An 11,419-nucleotide genomic window follows, 5' to 3' on the forward strand; every position below is an offset into this window, starting at 1 on the left:
TATTACTTAATCCAAATAATACTCTTTCAAAAAGTATTCAATGAGCAATCAGCCAAGGATCAGCTAGAGAGAATCTCTGGCGGAAGGGGATGCTCCGGGGCTGAAAATACAGAGGCGGGGCACAGGGGAGGACTCCAAAGAGGGAGACGGGGGCCTAACAAATGTCCTCTGTTTTCCGGGAGACTCTGGTTGTATCTAAATCAAGCCCACTAGAAGCCCACTCTGCAAATGTGGATTCTGTGGCCCCAGAGACAAAGGGGAGCAGCCAGAGGAGATGCTGAGATTCAGCAGCTGAACAGAGACCTCTTCTCCTGACTCCTAAGGCAGCCTCTCAGACCTCACGAGGCACACAGTAAACACCAGCTGTCCAGACCAGAGCCAGGAGTTCCAACCGCAGGCAGTGCACCCTCGCCATCCCGCCCTTCCTGCATCTGGGAAGTCCACAGAGCAAGGAGACAGCGCTGCTATGTCCTGGACACCTTCTATCCCTCACACACGCATTATCTCTCATTCTCCCAAGGCAGAATCATTCCCTGCAATTTACAAAGGACAAGGCTGAGGCCCAGAGCGGTAACATACTGAAAGCAAGAGACAAGGGAGTTCCCGTTGTGGCTCAGTGGGTTAAGAACCCAACTAGTATCCCGGAGGATACAGGTTCAATCCCCGACCTTGCTCAGTGGGTTAAGGATCCAGTGCTGCTGTGTGCTGTGGTGTAGGTCAAAGACATGGCTTGGATCCCTCGTTGCTATGAGCTGTGGTGTAGGCCAGCAGCTGCAGCTCCAATTCAACCTTAGCCTGGGAACCTCCATATGCCAAAGGAGTAGCCCTTAAAAAGAGAGCAAGAGGGAGGGAGAGAGAAAGAGGGAGGCACAGCTAGTACTCAAATGGCAGAGACTTAAACCCAGGTCTGGGGGCTTCCAAAGTCCATGCTGTCTTGCTACCCCCAAGCCACCCCTTTCAGGGGAGTATGTCCATCATTTTAGAACAAGTCCCACCTGAAAACTATTGCAAATGCCTTTGTATTCAGACTCTGAGTTTTATGGGACTGGATGGGAATCTTATCACGTCATAAGGTTTGTCCCCCGTGTGTCCAATCTGAGCTAAACCTCAACCTTCCCTAGAAAATTACCAGCGACCCCTTTCCTAGAAACACCTAAATAAACTGACTCCGTAAAGTCCCTGGACAGCATTTCCCAGCATGTGCCCCTTAACATCGATGATTCCTTTGATTTACTTCTCCCCAGCAGAGACCTGGCCTCAAAGGAACCTTCTGGTTTTAATACATAGCCCTGCCTTTCCCCAAAGCAGGAAAAGGGACCATGTCCTATGCCCTTCGGTCAAAGGCGCTAGACCTGAGCCCCTCAGAGTCACCAGAGCTGTCTGAGGCCAAGAGTCCACAAAAGGAGATCATGGTGTGGGTGTTATTCATTTCGACTCATTTATCATTTATACGGATGACTTCCAAAAGGACTGATGGGGTCCTTCACATTAACCCCGGTGCAGAGCAGGGCAGCAGCTGAGCCTCATTTGATCTGGGACCGTGTGATGGAAACAGGAGCGCCCAAAGACGAAACCCAGGTACTAAATTTGGTACCCAATGTCCCAAGCATCTAAGACACAAGTATCCAGGAGACACCGAAAATTGAGAAGAACGCTTCATTTCTCCACAGCTTTTTTTTTTTTTTTTTAATCTTTTTGCCATTTCTAGGACCACTCCGGCAGCATATGGAGGTTCCCAGGCTAGGGGTCTAATCAGAGCTGTAGCTGCCAGCCCACACCAGGGCCATAGCAACTCAGGATCTGAGCCACGTCTGCAACCTACACCACAGCTCACGGCAACACCGGATCCATAACCCACTGAGCAAGGCCAGGGATCGAACCCGAAACCTCATGGTTCTTAGATTCGTTAACCGTTGAGCCACAATGGGAACTCCCATTTCTCCACAGCTTTATCCTCTAACCTAGTGAGTCTCTGGTCCCTGGACCAGTTTATCAGCATCACCTGGGAACTTGTTAGCATGAGATTTTCAGGTCCTCCCCCAGACTGAATGAGAAACTCTAGGGTGAGGGCCAGTGACCTATTTTTTAACAAGTCCCCTCAATGATTCTTACCCATTAAAACCAACAGTAAGCACCACAACTGCAGCAGTAACCACTAACTGAGCACCTATTATGTGCCCAGCTTTAAAGTCATGATCTCATCAGTCCCTATAACTGAGGAAACCTTAGTTCCGCAGGCCTCGCACTAGGTAACTGTGTTTTGTGTGTGCTATGTCAACGTATTCCTCACGAGAACCCTTTGAAGAACTTACTATTGTCATGCCCCTTTTACGGATGAGGAAACTGAGCTCCAGAGAGGCCAAACCACTTGCTCAAAGTCACAATTTAGAAGTGGCAGAGGCAAGATAAAAATTCAGGTATGTCAGGAGTTTCCACGGTGGCACAGCGGTAACAAACCCGATGAGTATTCATGAGGACACAGGTTCGATCCCTAGCCTCTCTCAGTGGGTTAAGGAACCAGCGTTGCTGTGAGCTGTGGTGTAGGTCGCAGACGTGGCTGGGACCCTGCATTATTGTGGCTGTGGTGTAGGCCAATTTGACCCCTGGCCTAGGAACTTCCATATGCTGCAGGGGTGGCCCTAAAAAAAAAAACAATTTTATTAAAAAAAATTAAGGTATGTCAGATTCCAAAGCCATGTTCTTTCTGTCCCACCATGGAAGCCCCACAGTGTCACAGCTATGTCACCCCAAGATGCTATACAGCCGAGAGCCATGGAGGGGAGGGGCAGGCAGGAAAGGCAGAAAAAGCCCTTCCCAGACTCCACACTACCTTCCAGCTACACTGAGAAAGGAAGCCACGTGATGCACTTAAAGACACAGCCATCTGTGTCTAAGGAACTAAAAAGACAAGCATTCAGTAAGCACGCGCTCTCGGCCTCTCTTTGACTTTACCCAGCTGAGGTCTTTTCCCTTCCACCCTGAACTTCAGTTTCCTCACCTGACACTCCTTGTCTTTGTCTACAAGGCTGAGTGATCTACCCCCAGCTTACTTCTCTGACCTCCTCTCCCTTGAGGCAGTCCAGCCCTGCTGCTCTGCTTTCTGTTCCCTAACCACCCAAATTCACAATGAGCCCAGGGCCTTTGCACCAGCTGCTGCCTCTGCCTAGATTCCCTCTATCCCCTCATAGTCCCGTTGCTGGCTCTTTGTCATTCAACTTGGGAATGTCACTTCCTCAGTGAGTCTTTTCTGCCTACTTAGTGTTATCTCCTATCCCATCTGTCTTATATTCATGTCACTTCATACAACCTGAAATTATTTAATTGCTTCCCTGTTTATTGTCTGTCTCCTCCACCCCAGAACATAATTCCATGAGAGCAAAAACTGTGTCTGCCTTGTTGCCCTGATACAGCCCCAGCACCTAGAATGCTATTTGGCACTGAGCAGCTAATTAAATATTAGTTGAATGAGCAATACCAAAGAAGAAAACCTAGCCTCAAAGGCCAGAGCCCTGGGTCCTCAACATGTGACCTTGGCAAGCTGTTCTGCGCCTGGCTGAGCCTCAGTCTCCCTCCTTGTCTAAGGAGGAGAGCAGACTAGATTGTCTGCAAGGGGCCGGTCAAGACTGCTAGTCTTGGAAAGTCACACCTGGAACCTGCCCACTTGGTCCACCCAGACAAGACAGCTGGCCAGAGTCCCTGCAGCAGCTGCCCCCTCCGCACCCCCATCCATGTCCCTGCCCAGCCACCCAGTCATTTCACTCCCCCTGCCCAGCCACCCAGTCATCTCACTCCCCCATGCCGAAACTGTTAATGAAGTGAGCACTGCTAAATGCAGTTACAATTACGGGGGCTAAGAATAAGGCGCTGACATCAGCCTTGTCAGTTTCCGAGTGAATCAGAAGGGGAGGGGGAAGGAAGGAGAAAAGGGGAGGGGGGATGGCGCTCTGGAGCTGTCAAGTGGAAATAGCACAGCGTTAAATATAATCCAGCATTGGCCTACATCGGTCTGGAGAGGCAGGTGATGGCTGGGCCCCCAGGGCCAGGGCAGACAACTGGATTCTTCAAGGAGGCCAGGCAGCCCCGTGACGGGATCATCCGGGAACTGATGGCCAGGAAGGCCCTTTGGCAGACTGGGACTGAAGGTAATGGGATGGCAGACCCTGGAAGGGCGGATCTGAATCTGAACAGGCCCTCAAACCCTGGCCTTGGTCAGTGACTGTTTTGATCACCCAAGCATAGCTCCCAAGGCTTACCCAGCCCTCTCCCTCCTGGAATCTCATTTCAGGACAGGAGGCAGAGGGTGGCCTCTGTAGTCAAACACACCTGGGTCTGAATCACTATTGTGCAATCCAAGAAAATCAGTAAACTGGGCCAAGCTGCCTGACTTTTCCTCATCTGTGAAATGGGTACATTGGCAACAGTAGCTACCCCTTCTGGTTGCTATGGGATTCAGTGAGATTACGGAAAGCAATGAGCACAGCTGAACAAGCTTTTCCATCATTTTATTTTTACAACCCCGAGAGAAGCTCTGACAAAGATAATGAACCCCTTTTTCAAGATGAGAAAAGTGAGGCCCTAGCACCAAAATGGAGTCAAATCTAAGCTCCATGGAGTAAACTGGATGAGGGAGGGAGTGAATTCCAGTCGGTCATTCTCAGGAACTTGGTGGGGGGGGGGGGGGTACTGGAGCTCTGACAGTGATACAGTGGGACTGACCAAGGGGGTGGGGGTTGATTACAGTGGGGGAGGCTGTCTGCACCCTTCTGAGCATGTTCTCCAAAACTGGTGCCTTTCCAACAACTCTTTTTTTTTTTTTTTTTTTTTTTTTTTTTGTCTTTTTGCCATTTCTTGGGCCGCTCCCCCGCGGCATATGGAGGTTCCCAGGCTAGGGGTCAAATCGGAGCTGTAGCTGCCAGCCTATACCAGAGCCACAGCAACGCTGGATCCGAGCCGCGTCTGTGACCTACACCACAGCTCGCGGCAACGCCGAATCCCTAAACCCACTGAGCAAGGGCAGGGATCGAACCCTCAACCTCACAGTTCCTAGTCGGATTCGTTAACCTCTGCGCCACGACGGGAACTCCTCCAACAACTCTTAAAAGAAATGCTGAAGCGATGGCTGTTAAGGCCACAATGAAGAGATGTTTGAAGACGGAAAGGGAAAGAAAGGCCCTGAGCTGGGAGAGAGGGTCAGCGGGCTTGCAGTCTGCTCTCCTCCACCCTCCGCGCTGCCCCTCATGCAGCCTGCAGTGAGAAGGGCTCCACCTTAGGGATGGAGGTAGACAGGAAGGAAGGCAGAGCATCATTCTTGCAGGGAGACAAGAGGAAGGGGCCCTCCTTCCCCCTTCTCCCGCTGCCGGAAAGTACCAGGTGGGCCTCCGGCAGCTACAAACGCCAAGGAAGCTGGAGCCATGAGTCTGGCAGCTGGGGACAAGGAAGAGGGGGTGCCAGAGGGAGAGAGAATTTTAGGAAAGAGCTTTAACAGCATCCAAGCAGATCCGTAGGCCAGTGATTTGTGTCACGGGGGAAGGGATGACTTCCCAGGCACCCAATTTTCCTGAGATACCGCTTTCAGGGTAATTTTAGATAAAGTAGTTTGGGTCCACATTCCCACCCCACCCACAACTTGAACAATTGGTTTGATTCTTTACTATGCCTCAGTTATCCAAATCTAGACGCGTTCTGCCCAAGTCCCAACACATACAGGAGACGACAGTGGTTGGTGGTAATTAAGGGAAGGGGTGGAGGGGAGACAGGACGTTAGCCTACCCTAGGGATGCGGGTGAGAAGGGAAGCTTCCAAACTCCTGCCTCATGCCCTCAAGTGGCTCTGCTCCTGAAGGATACTTTAAGGCCTCCCTCTGACCAGCCCCCCTTTTCCACTTGGCCCCAGTCCCCCTTCTGGGGCTGAAGTACTCTGTTCCCACCATCTCAGGGGGAAGGAGGGAGAGCGCAGGACATTTTGTTTCCCAGAAAAAGCTCAGGTCAAATTTCAAGGACAAAAGTTAGCACTTGGTCTGGGAAAGAAAACTCTGCCCAAAGGAGCAAATGGGGGGGGGGGGAATTCCAGTGCGGTCATTTCAGGTGCCTGCGGTGGGGGTTGGATTTGGAGCTCTCGTTCCCCCTGCTGGGATCTGTCTGGCAAGACAGACAGGAGCATCTCCACCCCATAAGCCTGGAGAAGTGACTCAGAGAGCCCCCTCCATTTCCCCTCGGTGCAAAACAAGGGGAGTGGGCTCTGGCACTAGCCTGCAGGACCCATCCATCACCCATCAGATTTGGCCTGAGCGGAAGAAGGCTTTCCAGCCCAGAGATGTGGCCCGAACTGCTAGGAGAGGGACTGGTAGCCGGCCGGTGTTGCCATGGCAACTTCCTCCCTGCGCTGGATCGAAGCATCCTATGGGCAAATCGGAGCTGGTTGCTCCAGCTTCTCCGCCCCTCTCCGGGGTGGGTGGGGGAGAACTGGACGCCGAAACGACTTGGTCAGACTCAGGGACACCATCCTCAATTCCGACCCTGCTGCAGCAAACCCCTTTGCCATTTGCTAAAAACTGGAGACACGCTTGCTCTCCAGCTGTGCCCAAGGCAAGGCTGGGACCGTAGATATACCGAAAATTAACTGTTAAAGAGAACAGGGAAATGGGAAGCTGAGCGCTCCCCACCCTCTTCTTCCACATGCAAGTCCACCAAATCCCCATCTTTAAACCCCTTCCAAGAGGAGGGCCCAACTCTGCCTTAATAGCTGTAACAGTGCAATAAAATTAGCTTATTAAAATTTTAAAAGCTAACATTTTGAGAACCGTCCTTCCCCTCTGTCCCTCAAACCCGTAGGTTCTTTTTTACAGTCATGCTCAGGAACAAGTCTTACTTGGTAATAAGAAAGATATTAGCTAACAGGTATTGAGTGCCTACCCAGTGCGAGGTATAGTACTAAGCCCTTGGCACAGAGCACACAGCACACCAATCAACAGCATAGATGCTTGAGTCAGATTGCTCACGTTCAAATCCTGCCTCCTTCAGTGACCTTGAGGGAATACTCTCTCTGTGCCTCAGTTTTTTCATCTGAAAATGGGGATGTTAACATGGATTGTGCCTTGGTTTTCACATCTGAAAATGGGGGTATTAAACATTAATTTTACAGAATTGCCGTGAGGAAAGAAAACATTATTGAAAGTGCCTAAGAGGATATTTAGCAGAAGGTCATCATATAAAAAATGCTGACCCTCTATGGTCCATGCTATTATTTTCTTCCTCATACAGATGAGAAAGCCAAGGTTATGTGTCTGACTCCTCCCTGCCCCATCCCTCAATTACAAACCCAGTACTGGTGAGGCTGAGCCATGAAGACACAGACCCCAAACTGCCTCCCAAGAGCGTGCCTCTCTAAAGCCCCAGCATCTTTGTGAAAACGGGCAAAAGCAATGTAAGAAATTAGTTCACAGGGAACTGTGTGATTGGGTCACTCTGCTGTAAAACAGAACTTGAAGAAACACTGTAAATCAATCATACTTTAATAAATAAAAGAAAAAAACAAATGTCTATAACTTGGGGGGAAAAAAAGAAATCAGTTCAGAATGCATGAGGGAAGATGCTCCTGGGGAGAATTCTGGGAATCTGCAATGACCAGCATCCTGAGCCCTGCAGTGGCTCAAGAGGGGTGGAGGGGACCGCTTCTTCTGCTGACATAATGGGGCTCCCAAGCCCAAGGCAGGAAAGTGCTCTGGCCCAGTTAAGGCAAATGTAAGTCTCCTCCTCATACGGTTTCTCAGGAAGCCAGCTGAAGGTAGCACATAAGCCCTTAAGATGGCTCTGAGTCAGTGCCGTTGATGAAAAAGATGCAGGATACAGGAGTCAGAAGCAGCAACAAAGGGAAGGCACCTAGATAAGCCAGAGGCCCATCAGGGACACTTCTGAGCCATCGGGGACAGAGGGGCATGAAACAGGCCAGGTGAGGGAGCAGAGAAGAGAAAGGTAAACCAAAGCCAGTTCAGATACCCCTCCAACTGAAGCAGTCTCTGTCCAGGATCTGAGAGATATTCAAACTGCTTTTTGAAATTAGTTCAGTGTGATGCTGTTCTAAAAGAATAAATCCCAAAGTCTATTTTTTAAGGAGAAAATTAATAACTTTGAGGAGAGCAAGAGAAATGAAGCACCAAGACAACACTGCCTACTTCTGATTGTCACTAGACGTTCGTTAGCTTTCCAAAAGGAAACTTCACTTTCTCCCTTCCCCTCCCAAAGCAAGCATCCCTTAAGGGGAGCAGACTGTGAAGGCGAGATGCCCAGACCAAACTCCTGGCTGCCAGCTGCTCCCTAAGGCCTCCTCACCTGGGAACCATTTTCTCCACAGTCAGGTTTGACTTTTTAAAAAATCCTCTTTCAGAGAGAGGGCCAGTGCTTTACTGGAAAGAGAACTGGAAACCTGACTTCGACCTCAGCTCTGTGCCTGCCTCACTGGGTGACCTTGGGTTACACACACACACCTGAGGGCGTCAATCTCACACATGCATACATTCACATTCACACACACACACACACACACACACACACACACACACCCATCCGTCTGGGAGCAAAAAAGCTTTGGACAAGATGATTTCTAGATCTTCCAAGTAAAAAACTTAAGAATTTGAAGAAAACTCCCCCGGCAGTGGGGGGAAAACATCCACGTGGAGATTTAAAAATCTCTGATAGTCCCCGAAGTTATCTCTTCTGACTTAAATGAAACCAGAGCAAGTCGCCTACAACCAACAATAACAACCATGACATGGAGCATGACTTTGGAGAAAAACCCAGCTGTCTCTGCCACTGATGCTCCTTGGCTCCTGAGACCCAAGTAGCCTGTTGAATTTCAGGAGCATCCCTGACCATCAACTGAGAGGTGGAGGAGCCAGCCTACCGAGGACAATGGGGCTCCCGCCCCAAGCCCCCACACTAGCCTGACTTCCTCTCTGTGATTCTGCTCCAGGGGAGGCCGCTATGTTCCGAGAGCCCCTCCATTCCTCCTCACCCTGCCTTGTCCAGACCAACACAATGTCCCTCAGCCGCATCAAGAGAGAAGTTAAGCCTTGAGCCTCAATTATTTTTTCCATAAAATGGTGATTCTATAAAATGGCTCTGCAGTAACCATTGTTACGCCACCCCCGTTTCCAGGTCAAGAGCAAGACAAGACTGTCAGGGGTTGGCCTGACATACCCCATCCATTCACTAAGCCAATCATTCGTCTGGAGAACCTTCTTTTCTCCCCACCTGCTTCCTGCTCCAGCAGGAAGATGTGAGCATCCATCAACCACCACTCCATCCCAAAGCTTATCAGACAACTGGTCAACCAGATAAAGGTCTCTGCAGGCAGAAAGTCTTAAGCAGGGCCCAGGAACTCCTAAAACTGTGGATAAACAATTATGGAATGTGCATATTTTGGAGAACCTGTCCACATTTTCATCAAGTTTTCAAAAGTGTCCCTGAAACCATTTTGCTCCTCCCCAGCACACACACCCTTTTTGTTCCCTCATGAGTTAAAATACGCTCAGATTGCAGCTTACAAAAGTCTTTTAACTTTATCCTTGTGTCTGAAGTAATATTATCCCATTTTACAGATGAGGATATGGAGACTAAGGGTGGGGTGATTTTCCCAAGGTCATGGCTAATAAGGAGAGAAACAAGACTGGAACCTGAATCTGACCCCCAATCTGGCACTCTTTAGGAAACTCAATCCAAGCCCTCTAGCTACCCCACCTGTTGGTGGATTCACTTCCTCAGGGCAGGCAGAACCAGATCCAGAGCCCTTCTGTCTCCTCTGCCCGGTCCCAGGGCCCCAAAGAGCTGGTTTCCCTACATTTCCCCGCCCCTTGGGCTCTGGCTGAGGTTGCGCGCAGGCCTGGGAGCCTGAGGTTCCGGCCACTGAATGATGGCCGGGTTCAGTCCAACCAGAAGGGCTACTCCAGGTACAAGAGCACGCGGGGTCAGGGGCACACTCCGGAGGGCGCGCAGGTGGAGAGTCGGCGCCGACCTACGCCTCCCTCCGGGACCAGCAGGGAGGAACCGGGAGGAGAGGCCGTCACCCGGCCAGTGCCTTCGCTGTCCGCTCCAGTTCTAGAGCCCGGAGCCCCCGCCTCTGGGGGGAAGAGGAAGAGAGAAAAACGGGGGCGCTCAAGGCCTTGGGCGCAGGGCTGGGGTCTTGGGCAGGGAGCCTGTGGATGCAGTCAAGACAAAGATGGAGCGGAAAGGTTGCGCGCCACCTCCAATGGGGGGGCGCGTCGGAGCCCCGGGGGTGAGGTGGCCAAAGCCCCGGGGTTTGAGGGATGGGCACATACAGGAGGTTCCGGGAGGGTAGCAGGTCGGATCCAGGGACAAGACCGGGAGCATTCAGTAGGCGCAGGTGAGAATAGAGATAAGTCTAGGTAACCCGAAGGGCCCACCTGCGGAAAGGGGGTAAATGCAGATGATCCAGGGGTCCCTGAGGGCAGCAGGAGGCTAGAAGACCAGGCATCCCAGGGACTCTGAGGTCCGGCGGGTGGAAAAGAAGACCCTGGGGGCGCATCCCAGAGTGGAGTTGGGATTGGGGGTGGGGAGAGAGAGTGGCTACCTCTAAGGGCGCACCGGGTCGAGGTGGGGGCCTAGGGATCTGGCTCCCGGGACGCTCCCATCCCCCGGAGGTCGGGGGCGAGCGGCGCGCTTACCTGCGTCCTCGTCGTCGAAGGAGTTCATGCACGGGAAATAGATGGCGAGAGCCTCGAAGGAGGCGGACAGGCTGAGGCGGCTCTGCGAGCGCTCCATGCCCGCGCCGGCGCCCGGCGCCTCGGCCGCGGCGGCGGCGGCGGCCGGCTTGGGCAGCTTGGCCGCCCCATTCTTGACGCGGAGTACGGCGCGCGGCGTGGTGGCGGCGGCCCGGAGCCGGGCCGGGGCTCCGCGGCGGAGCTGGCGGAAGCGGCGGGGCCGGCCGGCAGGCGGGTGGGCCAGGAGCTGGGGGCGCGCGGAGCCCGAGGCGCGCTGTGCTCCCGGCGGCGGCAGCAGCAGCGGCGACGGCGTTGGCGGCGCAGCTCGTTCTGGCCCGCGGCGCCCCCCGCCGGCCGCGAGGGGCGGGCTCGAGGCGCCGCCTCAGCCAATCCGCGCCGCCCGGGGGAGGGGGCGCCGCGCGTGGGGCGTGGGAGCCGGAGGGATAGGGCGGGGCCCCTCCTCGCCTCCCCGACTGGCCGGTGCGCGCGCCCGGAGGAGGGCGCGCGCCCGGCTGCCTTCCCCCAGTGCCCGGGGCCGCGCCCCGCACTCTGCCGCAACCCCCGCCCTCAGCCCCAGACTCGACCAGGAGTCCAGGCGTCCAACCCCGGACGGAGACTGGCCTTCCCCAGGGACACGTTCAGAAGGGACACACTCAGAGCGACTGGCACTCGAGACCCTCAGGTTCACACACGAACCCACAGAGG

At 53.0% G+C, this 11,419-nt stretch overlaps 1 protein-coding gene across 1 annotated transcript in view; it reads right to left on the minus strand.

The window, feature by feature from the left end:
* The window catches only part of RIMS4 (regulating synaptic membrane exocytosis 4), a 68,128-nt gene extending 57,082 nt beyond the window's left edge, over positions 1-11,046 (minus strand). Inside the window, exon 1 of the mRNA XM_021077796.2 lies at positions 10,679-11,046. Coding sequence (XP_020933455.1) covers positions 10,679-10,775 — 97 coding nt within the window. The 5' untranslated portion in view covers positions 10,776-11,046. The remainder of the gene's footprint in view (positions 1-10,678) is intronic.
* Between the last annotated feature and the right edge of the window lie 373 nt (positions 11,047-11,419).

This window comes from Sus scrofa, chromosome 17 (genome assembly GCF_054392235.1).
Source record: "Sus scrofa isolate SSC_HxYL_T2T_F1_AM1 chromosome 17, Sscrofa_HxYL_maternal_Yorkshire_Landrace_v2.0, whole genome shotgun sequence".
NCBI lineage: Eukaryota > Metazoa > Chordata > Mammalia > Artiodactyla > Suidae > Sus > Sus scrofa.